This window comes from Culex pipiens, chromosome 2, assembly GCF_016801865.2.
Source record: "Culex pipiens pallens isolate TS chromosome 2, TS_CPP_V2, whole genome shotgun sequence".
NCBI classification, from domain to species: Eukaryota; Metazoa; Arthropoda; class Insecta; order Diptera; family Culicidae; genus Culex; species Culex pipiens.
The window spans coordinates 212524015-212540510 of NC_068938.1; the positions used below are offsets into that span (position 1 = coordinate 212524015).

At 35.1% G+C, this 16496-nt stretch overlaps 2 protein-coding genes across 2 annotated transcripts in view; both read right to left on the reverse strand.

The window, feature by feature from the left end:
* Positions 1-3635: 3635 nt before the first annotated feature.
* The window catches only part of LOC120421970 (CD151 antigen-like), a 209672-nt gene continuing 196811 nt past the window's right edge, over positions 3636-16496 (reverse strand). The window contains exons 3-6 of the mRNA XM_052708956.1: positions 15336-15527; positions 4503-4676; positions 4264-4437; positions 3636-4204 (exon numbers count right to left, since the gene is read on the reverse strand). Coding sequence (XP_052564916.1) covers positions 4061-4204; positions 4264-4437; positions 4503-4676; positions 15336-15527 — 684 coding nt within the window. The 3' untranslated portion in view covers positions 3636-4060. The remainder of the gene's footprint in view (positions 4205-4263; positions 4438-4502; positions 4677-15335; positions 15528-16496) is intronic.
* Positions 11145-12113, reverse strand: LOC128093141 (chymotrypsin-2-like). The gene is made up of 2 exons (XM_052708957.1): positions 11949-12113; positions 11145-11888 (listed from the first exon to the last, which is right to left on the reverse strand). Exons 1-2 carry the CDS (start codon positions 12004-12006, stop codon positions 11194-11196), a joined length of 753 nt encoding a protein of 250 aa, XP_052564917.1. The 5' UTR covers positions 12007-12113; the 3' UTR covers positions 11145-11193.

The window sequence follows — 16496 nt, forward strand, 5'->3', positions numbered from 1 at the left end:
TTGAATATCACAGAACAATTATAAAATAAATACCTTGAAATGAGCAATTCTGTGGAACTTCGATAAACGATGAATATTTTTATTATATTTTTTGGGCTCTAACATACATTTTTAGTTTGCACAAATAAGTCATATTTCGTCATCCATTTGTCCATACAACTAGCACTACAAATTTGGGGGGAGTTAGTCTTGTGGATTCTTGATAAAAATTCAGAAAGGGATTTTATTAAAATGTTTATTTATGTTTTTTTAATTGAGTTTTTTGTTGAAAGAAATATAAATTTTGCCAACGAAATTTTTTGGACTTAAGTTTCCAATTCATAAAATAATTGCAATCATAAAGTACTAAACTGTTTTAAGACATGATTTATGGTAAAAATTTGTTTTTTTTTCAGTGCCCATGTTTGTCCATTTCATTAAATATTTGTCTCCTAATTGTTTCTAAGAAATTAGGAGACAAATATTTAATGAAATGGACAAACTTGGGCACTGTAAAAAAATCCTATTTTTACCATTCTCTATTTTTTTTTGATAAGGTAAAAATAAAAATTGAAAAAATAAGATTTTTCAAGAGCAACTCTCTGAGATTTCGGTCATTCGATTTTATTTATATTTTTTAATCCGGCTGAAATTTTTTTCGTGCCTTCGGTATGCCCAAAGAAGCCATTTTGCATCATTAGTTTGTCCATATAATTTTCCATACAAATTTGGCAGCTGCCCATACAAAAATTATGAATGAAAATTCAAAAATCTGTATCTTTTGATGGGATGTTTTGATCGATTTGGTGTCTTGGGCAAAGTTGTAGGTATGGATAAGGACTACACTGAAAAAAATTATACGCGATAAAAAAATTGTGATTTTTAATTTAACTTTTTGTCACAAAAACTTGAAAAAAGTGCAAAAAACACTATTTTTATTTATTTTATTTTCTGATATGTTTTTGGAAACATCAAAGGCCAACTTTTCTGAAATTTCCAGAATGGACAAAACATTTTTGACATAGTTATGAATTTTTGAACCAATACTGTTTTTTTCAAAAAAATTTTGGTCGCAAAATTGTCACCTTCATTTTTTGATGTAAAATCGAATTTGCAATCAAAAAGTACTCTAGTGATATTTTGATAAAGTGCACCTTTCAAGTATAGCCATTTTTAAGTAACTTTTCTGAAAATAGTCGCAGTTATTCATTTTTAAAAATTAGTGCCCATGAAACTCAAGAGTAACATATCAAAAGGGCAAAAGAATTCAGTTTTACGCCCTTTTGAAATGTTAGTCTTGGTTTAAAAAAAATGAAAATATTGTTTTCGAAAAGATCGAAAAATTTCACGCATGTTTCATATTTTTACATTGAAAAAAAAATAGGAATTCTGTGTTTCTACGCATAATTGTCCCGTGGGTTCCTATTCGCCCTATGTAGGGGAGTGTGGGGTAATTTGGACACCCTAAGGAAATTGCTCTGTTACGGGCTGTATGGATATTTTAAAGGAATGTGGATGACACCAGAGGATAATAGAGACCATATTTGATGGAAAAATGTCATTCATTTCGATAAATTTTGATGAAAAACCCATTTTTATCGCAAAAATTAAAAGGTGTCCAAATTACCCCCACATTTTTGTGTGGGGGTAATATGAACACCCCTATGGGGTAATTTGGACATGCCTTGTGGGGTATTTTGGACATACCTTGAGGGGTAATATGAACACCTTTTGTGGGGTAATTTGGACACATGTTGAAGAATAAGTTTAACATTTGATTTTTTGAGCATGTTTTTTATCCTTCAACCTGGTTTTGTAATTGCTTTATATTTTGAAGTGTTGCTCACAATATTTCATCAAAGGTTTAGATAATGATTTTGTGATAGAACTATAATGCAATAGGAAGATAACAAATAGTTCAGTGTAGTATACATAATTCAATCATTAAATTGAAACTGATTTGATTTAAACATTGATTCTGGATCAGGCACACTATACTTGTTTTTAGTGATTAAGGTATCGTTTATGTTTATATAAATCAATCTTTATATAGAATTTATCAGCCTGTGAATATATATTTTTTTTATTTTACATTCTGTAGCCCTTCAAATTTAAATATTATTGTAAACCAGCATAGAAATTAGAAATGTCAAAGAAATTAATTAAAAGCAATCAACATTAGAGTCTTGCTGAACGCCAAATGTACAGTAATCAGATTTTCATCAATTCGAATATTGGAATAAATTTATCTAAATTAAAAAATAGGGGTTTTGTGAAAGTTCTCATTGCTCACATTCATTTTTGATTGTTTTTGACATATTAAATCCCTCTAAATTTATCTAAATCCCTTTAAAAACTCATCCAATCATGAAAGTTACTTTTTTGTTGCCTGACAGGTAGACTTTCAGGTATGTCCAAATTACCCCACAAGCCATGTCCAAATTACCCCCATAGCATATTCTATCATTAATTGCGATTTTTGATGATAAAAATGGATAAAATGCACAATTTTTATACGTACATATCTCAGGCATCGTCCAAGCAACCCCCTTAAACAAAAAATGTCCACTTTTTTGCCATATAACCCCTGCAAAACCTTATTTCCTAACCTTCAAATATTAGAATTTAAGGCACTACCAACCGGCCTTTGGAAACTTTTACACATTATACCAAAACTACTTAACCTATTCCAACTTTTTTGGTTTGTCCATACTCCTAGGCCATTACTAGTACTAGCCTTATCACTTAAATTACCGTTTTCACTTTATATCCGAAGAAAACTTGATTTTTAAAGGGGTGTCCAAATTACCCCCACTGTCCATATTACCCCAAACTCCCCTATCCCTAATCGCCCCAGTTAGCAGTTTATCACCCTAATTTGTAATCCTCTTGCTATACAACAGGTAAACAAGGCATAATGCTTAGTAAAACTAATGAATCCGTGTAAGAAAATACTTGGTGGGACAATTATGCGTAGAAGTTCAACGATGGGACAAACAGACTTGGTGTTGTTTTTGATGAGTTTCCGAACAAAGTTCCAGATTTTATGTGTTTTTCTTAAAGTACACATCAGACTAAACTTAAAAATGGCATGAAGTCAAAATCGTCAAAAACTGACATGGGACAATTATGCGTAGAACGGCAGTTTGGGTGAGACTTAGAAAACATCAATTTTCCTGTTTTTTAAATCTTTGCATGGCAATATCTCAGCAACTAAAAGTCGTATCAACAAAGTTCAATAAAGCAAAATATAGAGAATTTTCTCAACTTTTCAATAATATTTTTTTCAAATGTGGGCAAACATACCAAAATATTAGAAATCACGTGCAAACTCTATACACAAATAAAATTAAAAAAAAAAAATATTTTTTAGGTTTTATTCACATTTTGGTGTTTTTGTTTCGAAAAAAGTATAATTCTAGCGTTTTTTTAAAAGAACCTATAAGCACGGACGAACGGACATGACACGGAGTTTCAAAAAGTGAAGCAGGTTTTCTTTTACTTCTTCTTGGCGAAAACCTGCGCAAGCGAGATCGCTTATGTCAAAATCTTCGCGCCACGTGGTCTTAAACGTAAACAAAGACAGCTGATGATGCAAACTCATGGGCACTTTTTGAAATGGTCTTATGATTTTATATTAAAAATACCATTTCTATCAATTTTTCGGCAATTTTACAGTAATATTCGCATATTTATTTTGGTAATCATGGCAATACCTTAAGACTATACAAGTTTGTTCGCAACAGTTATTCTATTGTTCGTTCGGCAATGTTTAACACTATATCTACAAATTGTTGTACTTTCCCTGCATGCAATAAATAATCTACAGTTAACAAGATTGCTCGCGTTTCTTTAGGTTAAATAAACTATCTGAATGAATAACAACTAGTATTAGTCTGATTAGTATTTCCTTTTTACACATTGTTTTCCCTATCGTCTAATTAAGCTTCGGTTGCAGAAAAGGAAAGGAAGATCATTGTTGTCGCGTTGACTAAATCGTCTGGTCGTCGTAGCCGTAGATGAGACTGATGTTGTCGGGCAGCGGATCCATTAGTTCGACTATTGGATCCGCTGGCTTTTGTCAATCGAGCACATTTTTCAGCTTCACGTACAGGCAGCAGGACAGAATCATGCCAAACACCTGGATGACGCAAATCCCCAGTCCGATCGCCCCCAGCAGGATCAGGTGGTGCTTGAGGTCGTCCGCCATCTTGTAGATGCAACCCTGAAAATCGCAAGAGCTATTAATTTCTGCCATAAAATGTTGCCTAGGTTCGCACTCACCGTGTACGGAATGTTGCTCGGCCGGTCGCTGCGGCCACAGCGCGGCGTTACGCTGATGCAGCACGAGTCCGGCACGAGCCGGCCCTCGGTTGGCCGGATTAGGTCCTTCCGGCGGGACCGCAGCCACACGCTGTGGCGCCAATCTTCGAAGCGAACCGCGCCACAGCAGCCGAACTAGAATTAAGAGGGTAGATTGTTTGAGAAATGACTCAGCTATCAGGCAGTTGTTGAAAACGCACCTCTTGCTGCATTCGGTCGATGGCTTCGGTTTGGCGCTCACTCACACCGTACTGCTCCATGAAGGTGCTGTTGAGGCTGGTTTGCAGCTCCAGCTCGATCTGGGTTTCGTACAGATAGGCCAGCCCGCCAACGATGGCCTCCAGGAGGAAGACGAACAGCAGGATGAACGTGTACTGTGGGGGATTGGAGAGAAAAAGGCAAGGTTTAGCGTGGTCGTTTTAGGGGAAGTTGTAAAAATACGCCGAAAGGTAGGCAAGCGAGGTGAAATATTTCAATTCGTGCTATGTAGAGAAAGGGGTGTTCAAAATTCAATTTAGTCAATTAAATCGCATGACTAACGTCATGATTCGAATTCCCGGACGCTTCGAAACCCGGACACTTCATCTTGTTTTATCAATTATTTGGATATAAGTTCGCATTATGAATGTCAAAACAGTGTTATTTGATGAATTCCAACATCAACTTTCATTTAAAGTTTGTTTGAATGCTGTAGTTAATGCCAAACAATTAAATACAATAAAATTATAAGTTTACCAAACATGCAAAACATTTCACTTGAAATATTTCATAGGCGTTCGAAGCACCGGGAAGGAAAAGCGGAAATTTATGGTTTTGATTTCCTTAAATTCTAGCAAATTTTTATATAAACTATCGATTGTTTTGATGTTAACAGATTATTTGAGACTTAAGGGCTTTTGTTAATTTGTTTTGGTTAACCGCGGTGGATTTTCTTGAAATAATTCGAATTGTCAAAAATCCACCAAAGCATCTACCGGTGGATACTTTTCTACCACAGATTTTTGTGCGATCAATGTGGTAGATGCTTTGGTGGATTTTTGACAGTTCGAATTATTTCAAGAAAATCCACCGCGGTTAACCAAATCAAATTAACAAAAGCCCTCTAAAGAATGCCATTCACTAACATTTCAGTCCAAATTTGAATCGCACAAAGTAAAATCGAGTGTTCGGAATTCGAAGCAAAAGTGTCCGGATTTCGAATCAGCTTTTATAAGTGTCTGGGATTCGAAGCACAGCAAGTCATTTTAATTTTAAATTTCTGATGAAAAATTGTTAGAAGAGACATATTTTGCATCCATTTTCTTGAAACTGACTGTTTATACTACATCCTGATGATATTTCTACATTTCCAATTTATTACATGATTTTTTGTCAGCTATAACAAAAATGATATGCTACTAAGGGCATCTCCACCGCAGAGATCTAATTGCGTGGCAAACCTATCGGTTGGATCCCCAGTTTTAGCTTTGCTCCGTAGCTAATACACGTTTCCGCACCGCTGGGAGCTAATTTGGCTACTGAATCAAGCCCACCGCGGGGATCTAATTTATTCATTTTCCAATTTTAGCCGTTTTGTTGACCAAAATCAATGAAACTATGTTCTAGTATGATAGAACATGCTTCCAATTGCATTATATGTCCTAATTGTTTGCTTACATCTATAAAATATCATTTTCAAATTTTTAAAAGAGTTCATCCGATTTGCTCCCGACATGTTTGCACCCCAACATTCGCACCGCGGGTAGCAAAGCTAAAGCTAAATTAGCCTTCGAGTTCATTCAGCGAAGAAAAAGTTCATCGGGGATCCGTCGAGTAGCCAAGATAGGTGCTCGAGAAGTCCCCGAGCTGCCGGTGGCTAATTTTTTCAGCGATTTTTAGAATTATTTGTATTCGTTTTGGTTGAAGATGCATTTATTTTGATTATCAAATTTTAATAAATATTAAAGAAATGAGTTATTTGGTTCAAAACGACTTTATTAAATTGAAAAATTGTGGAATTTATATTTATTTTTAAAATAAAAAATAATCAGCCACCTATGTTTAATATAAGCAAACCATCACAAAAAATTTAAACATGAATGTTCAAAATTTATAAAATAACTGAACCGATTTGAACATTTTTAAATTATTTATTAAAATTTAGGGAGTAAAATAAAAATACGAATACATATTTTATTATTATTTTTTTTCATTTGATTTAAAAATATTTTGAATAGTAGTACCGTAAAGGCTGATACGCAGATTGGAAGGAACGCAAAACTCCATATAAAAAAATGGTCAGGGAAAGGGCAACGAAAAGATTTTTCTTAAGCGGTACGCAACTAAAAAGTAACAAAAACGAAAAGTGGCGTTTGACGTTTCTTCGCACGGTGCTTGTTTGCAATAAGAATCGAAGAATTGGAATTTTCCTTTTTGAATGCGACTGAAAATCACAAACGTATTGATAATCTTGTATACGATAAAATAATATTGAAAATCCCCGCCGAATCTCAAAATGCAGAATTTTGAAATTAAAAGGACAGATATAGTTTTATGGTCGAAATAGAGTAAAAAAAGAAGTTGTCTTTATAGCTGTCGGCAGACATGTCGGCCACTATTGCTAGTACCAACCAGCAACCTCTGGATTGTGAGTCCAGTGCGCTGTCCAATTGATCCACACGGACGGGATCGAAATGAAATAAACCAGAGTGAAAAAAAACTTGACAATTATCATACAAATATCTAGTTTCTGACTGAAAAACTCAATAAAAAAAACTTAAATTTGGAAATTAAAAATCAAAAATATGCCGAATTGAATAATAATTTTAATATTAAAATATTTATTAATTCAAGAGCTCAACAATTTATAAAAAAAAAACAGAAATTACAAGTCGAAATTCCAAAAGCTTAAAACTCTGAAATTAAGAAATTCGAAAATAAAAATTTACGAAAAAACACTATTTTTATCAAAAATACAAAACATTTAATTCAAAATCAGGAATTTGAAAATTTAAGAAATTAAGAATTTAAGAATTTAAGAATTTAAGAATTTAAGAATTTAAGAATTTAAGAATTTAAGAATTTAATAATTTAAGAATTTAGGAATTTAAGAATTTAGGAATTTAAGAATTTAAGAATTTAAGAATTTAAGAATTTAAGAATTTAAGAATTTAAGAATTTAAGAATTTAAGAATTTAAGAATTTAAGAATTTAAGAATTTAAGAATTTAAGAATTTAAGAATTTAAGAATTTAAGAATTTAAGAATTTAAGAATTTAAGAATTTAAGAATTTAAGAATTTAAGAATTTAAGAATTTAAGAATTTAAGAATTTAAGAATTTAAGAATTTAAGAATTTAAAAATTTAAAAATTTAAGAATTTAAGAATTTAAGAATTTAAGAATTTAAGAATTTAAGAATTTAAGAATTTAAGAATTTAAGAATTTAAGAATTTAAGAATTTAAGAATTTAAGAATTTAAGAATTTAAGAATTTAAGAATTTAAGAATTTAAGAATTTAAGAATTTAAGAATTTAAGAATTTAAGAATTTAAGAATTTAAGAATTTAAGAATTTAAGAATTTAAGAATTTAAGAATTTAAGAATTTAAGAATTTAAGAATTTAAGAATTTAAGAATTTAAGAATTTAAGAATTTAAGAATTTAAGAATTTAAGAATTTAAGAATTTAAGAATTTAAGAATTTAAGAATTTAAGAATTTAAGAATTTAAGAATTTAAGAATTTAAGAATTTAAGAATTTAAGAATTTAAGAATTTAAGAATTTAAGAATTTAAGAATTTAAGGATTTAAGAATTTAAGAATTTAAGAATTTAAGAATTTAAGAATTTAAGAATTTAAGAATTTAATAATTTAAGAATTTAAGAATTTAGGAATTTAAGTTTTTAAGAATTTAAGATCAGGATTGCATGTTTTCGAATCCGTATTGGCCTATTTAAAATGTTTTGCTTGAATTTTGCTTTTTATTCAATACAAATGATTTGTCTCTTGCATGTCTAGCAGTTGATCGACAATGCGTTGACCAAAATTAATCAAACACAGCCCCAATCTGACCTCAAAAACTAAACTGCTTCACCCCAGATTGCCAAAAGGTGGCCAAAAGTCATTTTTCATGCGTAAACTTGCAACACAGGAGGGAAAATATCTCCAAACTCGAAGAATTGAAATCGAAAATTCAATCATCACTCCTAATGTAAACATTTACTGACGTGAGCAGGATAAACTCTATGTTTACAAACTCACATTGGCCTAATTACATTGTTTTGCTTGAAAAAACCATCCGTCAGACGATTTGCTCCCGGTAGATCCCGGAGCTAACCTGAGTTTTGTTTAGATTCGGATGAACACGGATGAACTCGAACCTAAATTAGCTCTCGCACAAGTACCGCGGTGGGCTTGACGCGGGTGCCAAATTAGCTTTGCAACGCAATTAGGTCCCTGCGGTGGAGATGCCCTAAGTGTCCGGATTTCGAATCATGACGTTATTTGCATTTGCAATTTTTTTTCGAGTGAATTTTGCTAATATTTAAAGAGAAAAACAAGCTGCATGGATTTGGCAAAAATTTGGAACCAAATGTTGCTCCGCGAAACTTTTTGAAAAAATGGTTTACAATACTGTGCAATACTTCAGTAACAAATCACTCTTAAATGCAAATTGCTTACAGTGATTTATACTCAAATGCACTCCTGCGTTCAACCAGTAGTCAACTTTTCAACATTAACTTCACTGCACTTTAATAATCGCTGCTACACCGGGGCGACAATTCCAGACTTTATTACCGTCGTCTAACTAATCCTCCCCAAGGAGCAGCCCCCCTGATGAACTTGTCCGCTGCAACGACAAACTTCCCCCCACCCAACACTAGACAGAGGGAGACGTTCGAATATTTAAGTGCTCCTCACAAGTCCAAGACAATTACCGGTAATGACTTAATCACTTCGCCACTGACGCGCCGTAATACCAAAAGTCTTCCACCAAAGTATGTGGTCGAGGGGGGGGGACCAACTTAATCGCTCCCTCGTCAAGTGTCACCTTTCCGAAATTCGCATAGTTGTGAAGCCACAGGTCGCCCAAGACCCGTCGTCGACGACGACCGCAAGGACTCCCCGTTGGAAGTCTTGGAATTTCGGTTTTGTTCTGTTTGAGACTGCATGGTATGCCGACCCGCTGAAACGGTGAAAACTGATGCTGCTGGCAGGTTCAGGATCTCCGGTGTAGGAGCAGGTTTGGCTTCTGATTGCGATAATAACTATCCTTTTGATGGCACTGTCACGGGAGGGGACTTTGAAATTTTAGGTTTTATCAGTTTCGGAAATAGCAACAAAATTCAAAAAAGTAAACAGCACGGTACAAACTCCCGGAACCTGGTCCAAACCGGTCCCGGTGGTTGAACCAGATGATAATAATGCGGTCGCGGGCCGACAATAACGTGCGTCGTTTCGACGACATTGAAGCCCTGCAGGTACGATGACCGCGAATTGCACAGGTCCACCCGGGTCATTTTCGAGTAATTTAATTTAGTCCTCGGTGGTGGCGACCGGGCTGAAACGGCCAGTAATTGTGGGGTGTTGCTGCAGCTTCAGAGTAGGTTAAAGGCCTTTCTCACACTTGGTCTGGGACGTGTGAGAAATTCTTCAAGATGGCCCGAAGCGTTTGGCTTTTGTGAGCATTATGAGGTGACATAAATCATCATTAATAGGCGTGAGGGGGGAGGAGTTGTATTAACAAGTCCCATAGGTCACTCGAGGGATTGACTGGTTGTGGACGTTGAGATGAAGGAAGGTTGCCCATTTTAGCTTTGGGTCATATCATTCCTAATTCCGTGCTGATGAATGGTGCCGGCGCTCGGCGTTATCTTGATTACACCTGTTTTCCTAATGATGAGTGAATTTCACTTTTAAGCATTTGATTAGATGATTTGAATCCCATTAATATTGATGGGGAATGCTTAGTCAAATGTACATTAGAAACGTTGAGTAATGAGGCAGTGGCTTAAAGAGGATTGCATAGCTAAAATATTTTATATAAAAATAACATTTTTGTCAACAGATGGAATTCTAAGTAAATAAAGAAAATCAAATTCAACAGTGAAAACCCCGACCTACTAAAGAGTGTTATTCATTGACCTGTTGGATTGGGAAAACCTCCAAGCCTCGGAAATTGCCTTCTTACGCCAATTTCGACCATTCCCCCGACCTCCAATAGTACTGGACGACATTTCTCTAACCATAAATAATGTCTTTATAATCCAGAGCTATGAGCACCCCTCCGGAGACTGCCTCGATTCGTTTTTGGCGCCAATCCTCGGATATCTTTCGATTTTGCCTACTTGAAGCTGGTTGGTAAACTGTGCCTATATCCAAATACGACGACGGCTCGCCAGCAAAACGCACCCAGTAATTAATTGATTATAAACTTGTCGTTTGGCTGCTTAATAGAGCATTTATCAAAATGATTAATTACGCGAAGCAGCAGCTTCGGAACAGGCCTCCTCGTGTTTGTTTGTAGAGATTCATTGGCCGACTGCAAGAGTCCGCGACGCGACGACTTGTTTGCTCAATCATGACAGCGCGAGTATTAAGGTGGCGCCGACATCCGGTAGAGTAGCCTCTGGGGTGGACCCGGCTTGAACTGAACCTGCTGCTGAAAAGGTGCCCACCTTCTCCCGATGGTTAAGGGGATCATCCATCATGGGCCAACATTGTAATTAAATAGAACGCGCGCGTATGAAAGATTTACCGACTGTTTGTAGTACACAGTTATTCAATACTTGACTGCTGACTGATGGACTATTTACTCCACTTGCCCTGAGGGATGTTCGGACTTTGTAGGAAGAAATAGATGAGGGGTTATTAAATCGTTAAAACAAATTCTTCTTGACGTCTAGGGAAAGACAGACTACGAAATATTAGCCAAGATCCAAGCTCGATGGGATGAAACCCGGTCGTAAATGTCCGGATGACCAAACCCACACGGAATACCCCAGGAACCAATACCAATTTGGACACCGTCCAGCACCATCGGACCACCGGTATCTCCCATGCACATTCCCTGTCCTTCCGGACTCAGTGCGCACAACTTGTGAAGGAAGATGTTCGGTGCAACGGTCGACGAAGATCCTTGTCTGCAGTCTGCCAGCATAATTACGCTCGTATTCAGCCACCTCAACTCGTTCGACATTCCGACGTCGGTCCACTCAAGTTGTCCCCAACCGGACAGAACCGCTCCATGGGCTAGATTCACAAACCCAGCTCCCAAAGCGATAGGCTGTACCAAATCACTAAACAATATCGTAGATTCCGTCTGAAGAAGCGAAACGTCAAACGCCCTCGTACTCGCGTCGTACAACTCATGAACAACCATCTGAGCCACCCCATAGTAGATTCCACCACTATCCAACAGGTGCGTTCCCACGACGATCCGGGTATCGACCGGAGTTCTACCAACCACACAGTGAGCCGCGGTCAGCACCCGTTGCTCGCTGATAACAGATCCACCGCAAAAGTGGGCGTTCTTTGCGGATCGCAACGAAACTTGGTACGGAAATTGACCCGGTTCGGCGAGCTGTCCGCCGACGATGCGACCAGGACTTTCTGGAATAGTCGTTGGAATTCATCGATAATTCATTCAATAAGAAACCAAGAAATACTCACTGGCGTTCAGTATGGTGACGACTTGAAGGATCACCAGCAAAAAGGCTATCTTAGACATGTTGTTGAATCGACAAGCTTCTAAATTGTTACTGACGGTAGCTTGTTTTGACAAAATTTTGGATTTGATACGGGTCTTATCAATTTCACTCAATACGCCAGCTACCAAAAGTGCTAATCGCGAAAAATGATTGTGGGAAGATACTTCTATAAGGTCGTTGATGAGCAATTCTCTACGAAATCGATATTTAAAAAAAAAAATACTTTTTTTAAAGTAGTCGCAGTTATTCATATTTTTTAAATAAGTGCCCATGTTTGCCCACATTAGAAAAAATTATTTTTGAAGAACTGAGAAAATTCTCTATATTTTGTTTTTTTTAACTTTGTGGATAGGACCTTTAGTTGCTGAGATATTGCCATGCAAATATTTAAAAACAAAAAAAAAATGATGTTTTCTTAGTCTCGCCCTAAAAACCCACTATTTCGTAAAGTCGATACCTCAGCAAACAATGGACCGATTTTCAATGTTATAATCTGAATCATTCGTGAAATTTTGCGATCTTTTCGAAAACAATATTTAATTTTTTTTATCAAGACTAACATTTCAAAAGGGCGTAATGTTCAAAAATTCATAACTCGGTCAAATTTTTTTTGCCCGTTCTGGAAATTTATAAAAAATTGGCAAGGGGACATAAACATATCGGAAAAAAAATTAAAAAGTGTGTTTTTTTGCAAATCAAGTTTAAGTAACAAAAAATGAAACAAAAAATAAAAAAAAAATAACGGTTCCATTATTTTTCAGTGTAGTTCTTATCCAACCTACAACTTTGCCGAAGACACCAAAGCGATCAAAAAATTCCTTCAAAAGATACAGATTTTTGAATTTTCAGGTATCATTTTTGCAAGGACAGCTGCGATTTTTTAATGAAAAATTATATAGACAAACTAATGATACAAAATCGCTTGTTTGGGCATACCGAAGATACCATAAAAGTTTCAGCTGGATTAAAAATTACAGTAATTTAAATTATAAAAAAAACGATTTCGTAGTAAAATGCTCAATTTCTCGAATTTATGAAAATCTTAAAAATCTTGAAAATCTTGAAAATCTTGAAAATCTTGAAAATCTTAAAAATCTTGAAATTCTTGAAAATCTTGAAAATCTTGAAAATCTTGAAAATCTTGAAAATCTTGAAAATCTTGAAAATCTTGAAAATCTGAAAAATCTTGAAAATCTTGAAAATCTTGAAAATCTTGAAAATCTTGAAAATCTTGAAAATCTTGAAAATCTTGAAAATCTTGAAAGTCTTGCAAATCTTGAAAATCTTGAAAATCATGAAAATCTTGAAAATCTTGAAAATCTTGAAAATCTTGAAAATCTTGAAAATCTTGAAAATCTTGAAAATCTTGAAAATCTTGAAAATCTTGAAAATCTTGAAAATCTTGAAAATCTTGAAAATCTTGAAAATCTTGAAAATCTTGAAAATCATGAAAATCTTAAAAATCTTGAAAATCTTGAAAATCTTGAAAATCTTAAAAATCTTAAAAATTTTGAAAATCTTGAAATTCTTGAAATTCTTGAAAATCTCGAAATTCTTGAAAATTTGAAAAATCTTGCAAATCTTGAAAATCTTGCAAATCTTAAAAATCTTGAAAATCTTGAAAATCTTGAAAATCTTGAAAATCTTGAAAATCTTGATAATCTTGAAAATCTTGAAAATCTTGAAAATCTTGAAAATCTTGAAAATCTTGAAAATCTTGAAAATCTTGAAAATCTTGAAAATCTTGAAAATCTTGAAAATCTTGAAAATCTTGAAAATCTTGAAAATCTTGAAAATCTTGAAAATCTTGAAAATCTTGAAAATCTTGAAAATCATGAAAATCTTGAAAATCTTGAAAATCTTGAAAATCTTGAAAATCTTGAAAATCTTGAAAATCTTGAAAATCTTGAAAATCTTGAAAATCTTGAAAATCTTGAAAATCTTGAAAATCTTGAAAATCTTGAAAATCTTGAAATTATAACTTTTTCAACTCGATGAATTTATTGAAATTGTTGAATTTTTTAAATTTCTGGAATTACTTGAATTCTTGAATTTCTAGAATTTCTAGAATTTTAGAATTTCTTGATTTTTTTGAATTTCTTAAATTTTTTGAATTTCTGGAATTTTTGGAATTTCTGGAATTTTTTGAATTTCTTGAATTGCTTGAATTTTTTTCTTGAATTTCTTCAATTTCCGGATTTTCTTGAATTTCTTGAATTTCTTGATTTTTTTGATTTTTTTGAATTTGTTGAATTGCTTGAATTTTTTGAATCTCTTGAATTTCTTGAATTACTAGAATTTCTAAAATTTTCAGAATTTCTTGAATTTCTAAAATTTCTAGAATTGGTAGAATTTCTAGAATTTTTAGCATTTCTTGAATTTCTTAAAACTCTTTAATTTCTTGAATTTCTTTAATTTCTCGATTTGCTCCAAATTTTCATCTTTAAATTGTACACCTTGCAAGTTTACATTTTTTTAAATATTAGTTTGAAATTTTATCATTTTTAAACAAATTTACACTGAAAATGATAATTTCATAATAAATTTGATGGTTACAGCACCAGTTCCGATGACGTGATGCTTCATCCAGAGTTCAGTTCAGCGCATCAAGAGACTTCAAGCTCACAAAACCACTTTCGATCTCCAACACCAGCGAGTCCAGCAACAATGCTGGAGAAGTCCCGTCCGCCCGCGAAAACCATAAACAGAACGTGATGTAATGTGCTTTGTTTGGAAATATGAACTCACTGACGGACTTGTCGGTGGCTGGTGGCAACTCATTTGTATGGACAGAGTGGCGAGGAATTTTATTCTAACCCTTAATTGCAGCGTTTTGAGTTGCCAACAGTTGCGCGATAGTGTTTCAGAATTTCTCCCAGTTGTGCGCGATATTGGAAATTTGAAACCTCAGGTCGAGGGCGATTGGAATTCAGCTCCCTCTTTGTAACGCGCTTGTTGGTTGGTGATTCATGGCGAAAGTTTTCAAGTGTAGTTTGAACTATTTGTTTGTTCGGTTCTTCGTTTTTTTTTGAGGCGGGTACAACCAAGTAAGAGTCATAAAATGTGGAATAGTAATTGGACCGTGTACGATTTAGTGATTGCAAAATTATTCCAAACTGCATCACCACAAAAGAGCCATTTGCATACGAATGTTCTGCCGGCTTTTTTGGGCGAAAATAGATGGTAGGTCGCAATGAAATTGAGAGTGATTTTTTTTCGTTAAAAAATTTCACAATTTTATGAAAGTTTTACTGTGAAAGATTTTTTGATATTCAATTTTAAAATAATTCTCATTAAAATTTAACTTTTGGATAAAAAAAAACAAAATTTCACGCAGAAAGAAACTTACCCCCAACAGCAGCGCCCGCTGCTCGCGCCAAACGCCACAACAGCCGAGGATGCCCCCGAGGACGGCCAGCAGTCCGGCGGCCAGCAGCGAGTACGTTCCGATGGCGTAGTTGGTCGTCGACAGCAGCGACACGTAGTGGTGCTTCCAGAGAACGGTCCAAACCGTGACGCCGATTATCACCAGACCGGACATCTGCAAGAGACGAGAGAAGAGAGAAATTAGAGAAGTGGTGGAAAACACTTGGAAATTAAGATTGACATTGGTCAAATTGGAAAAGGAAAGAAGTTGAACAGAAGCGTCATAAAGCAGAACAAACAATTAATTTGGGCCCAAAGTGCCACTTGAGAATGTAAACGATTTGGTCACGAAGCGAAGCGAGAGCATCATTGCTTGACGTAACGATAATTTGAGGAAGAAGTGGCTTTTAGCTTCTCCAATTTGGTCTTAGAAGAGTAGGTTGGTGGAATTGAATTTCAATTTAATTTAGAATTGTTGAATGTATTTCCTTTTTTCAGAAATTTTGATGTTTTTTAAGATTATCCTAGTTCTACAAACAAGTAAATTGCTATGGACTCAATAATTATTATGAAATTTCAAATTCCACGAACCAGAATCATTGACATTGATCAGCTGCCATCATCTTCATAAGCCTGATTACATCCGAAAAACTTTTCATCAGAAGCTTAACTCTGTCAACACCGTCAAGCTGGCACAATATTTGCACATCACGTTCAAACTTTGCCAGTAAAGCAACCAAACTCGATTGAATTTAGATTAAATATCAATATTGTGCAAAAGTTACTTCAAAGCAGCCTGCCTGCCTACCTCCATCAACCCCGAGGCCATATGGGAGATCGAAAGATTAGAAACCCGCCCTCCTCCTCCTACTGTTCAAAGTTTGCCAATACTGTCTCCAACCCTGGCGTCATCCTCGAGCGAGCGTCGAATCGCGCGTATTAGCTTAAATCAATACACTTTGATTCGCCATGCGCGGCTCGGCTCATCACGCCCGAATGCTCCAACGCCGCCGTCAACGTCGATCGTTAGATCATCGCGAAGCTTTGAATTATTCAAAGTCCCACGAGGGACGGCCAAGCGACTTAGCGCGTCACTTTTTCTGAAGTTAGCGGCTCAAGTTCAACCTACACGATTTGAGAACGG

What these genes read in the sequence shown, in the direction of transcription:
- LOC128093141 (XM_052708957.1), bottom strand. Translation starts at nt 12,006, where the DNA reads ATGTCTAAGATAGCCTTTTTGCTGGTGATCCTTCAAGTCGTCACCATA. An exon ending in CGTCACCATACTGAACGCCA is followed by an intron (nt 11,889 to 11,948) that starts GTGAGTATTTCT and finishes CGACTATTCCAG; the next exon opens with AAAGTCCTGGTCGCATCGTC.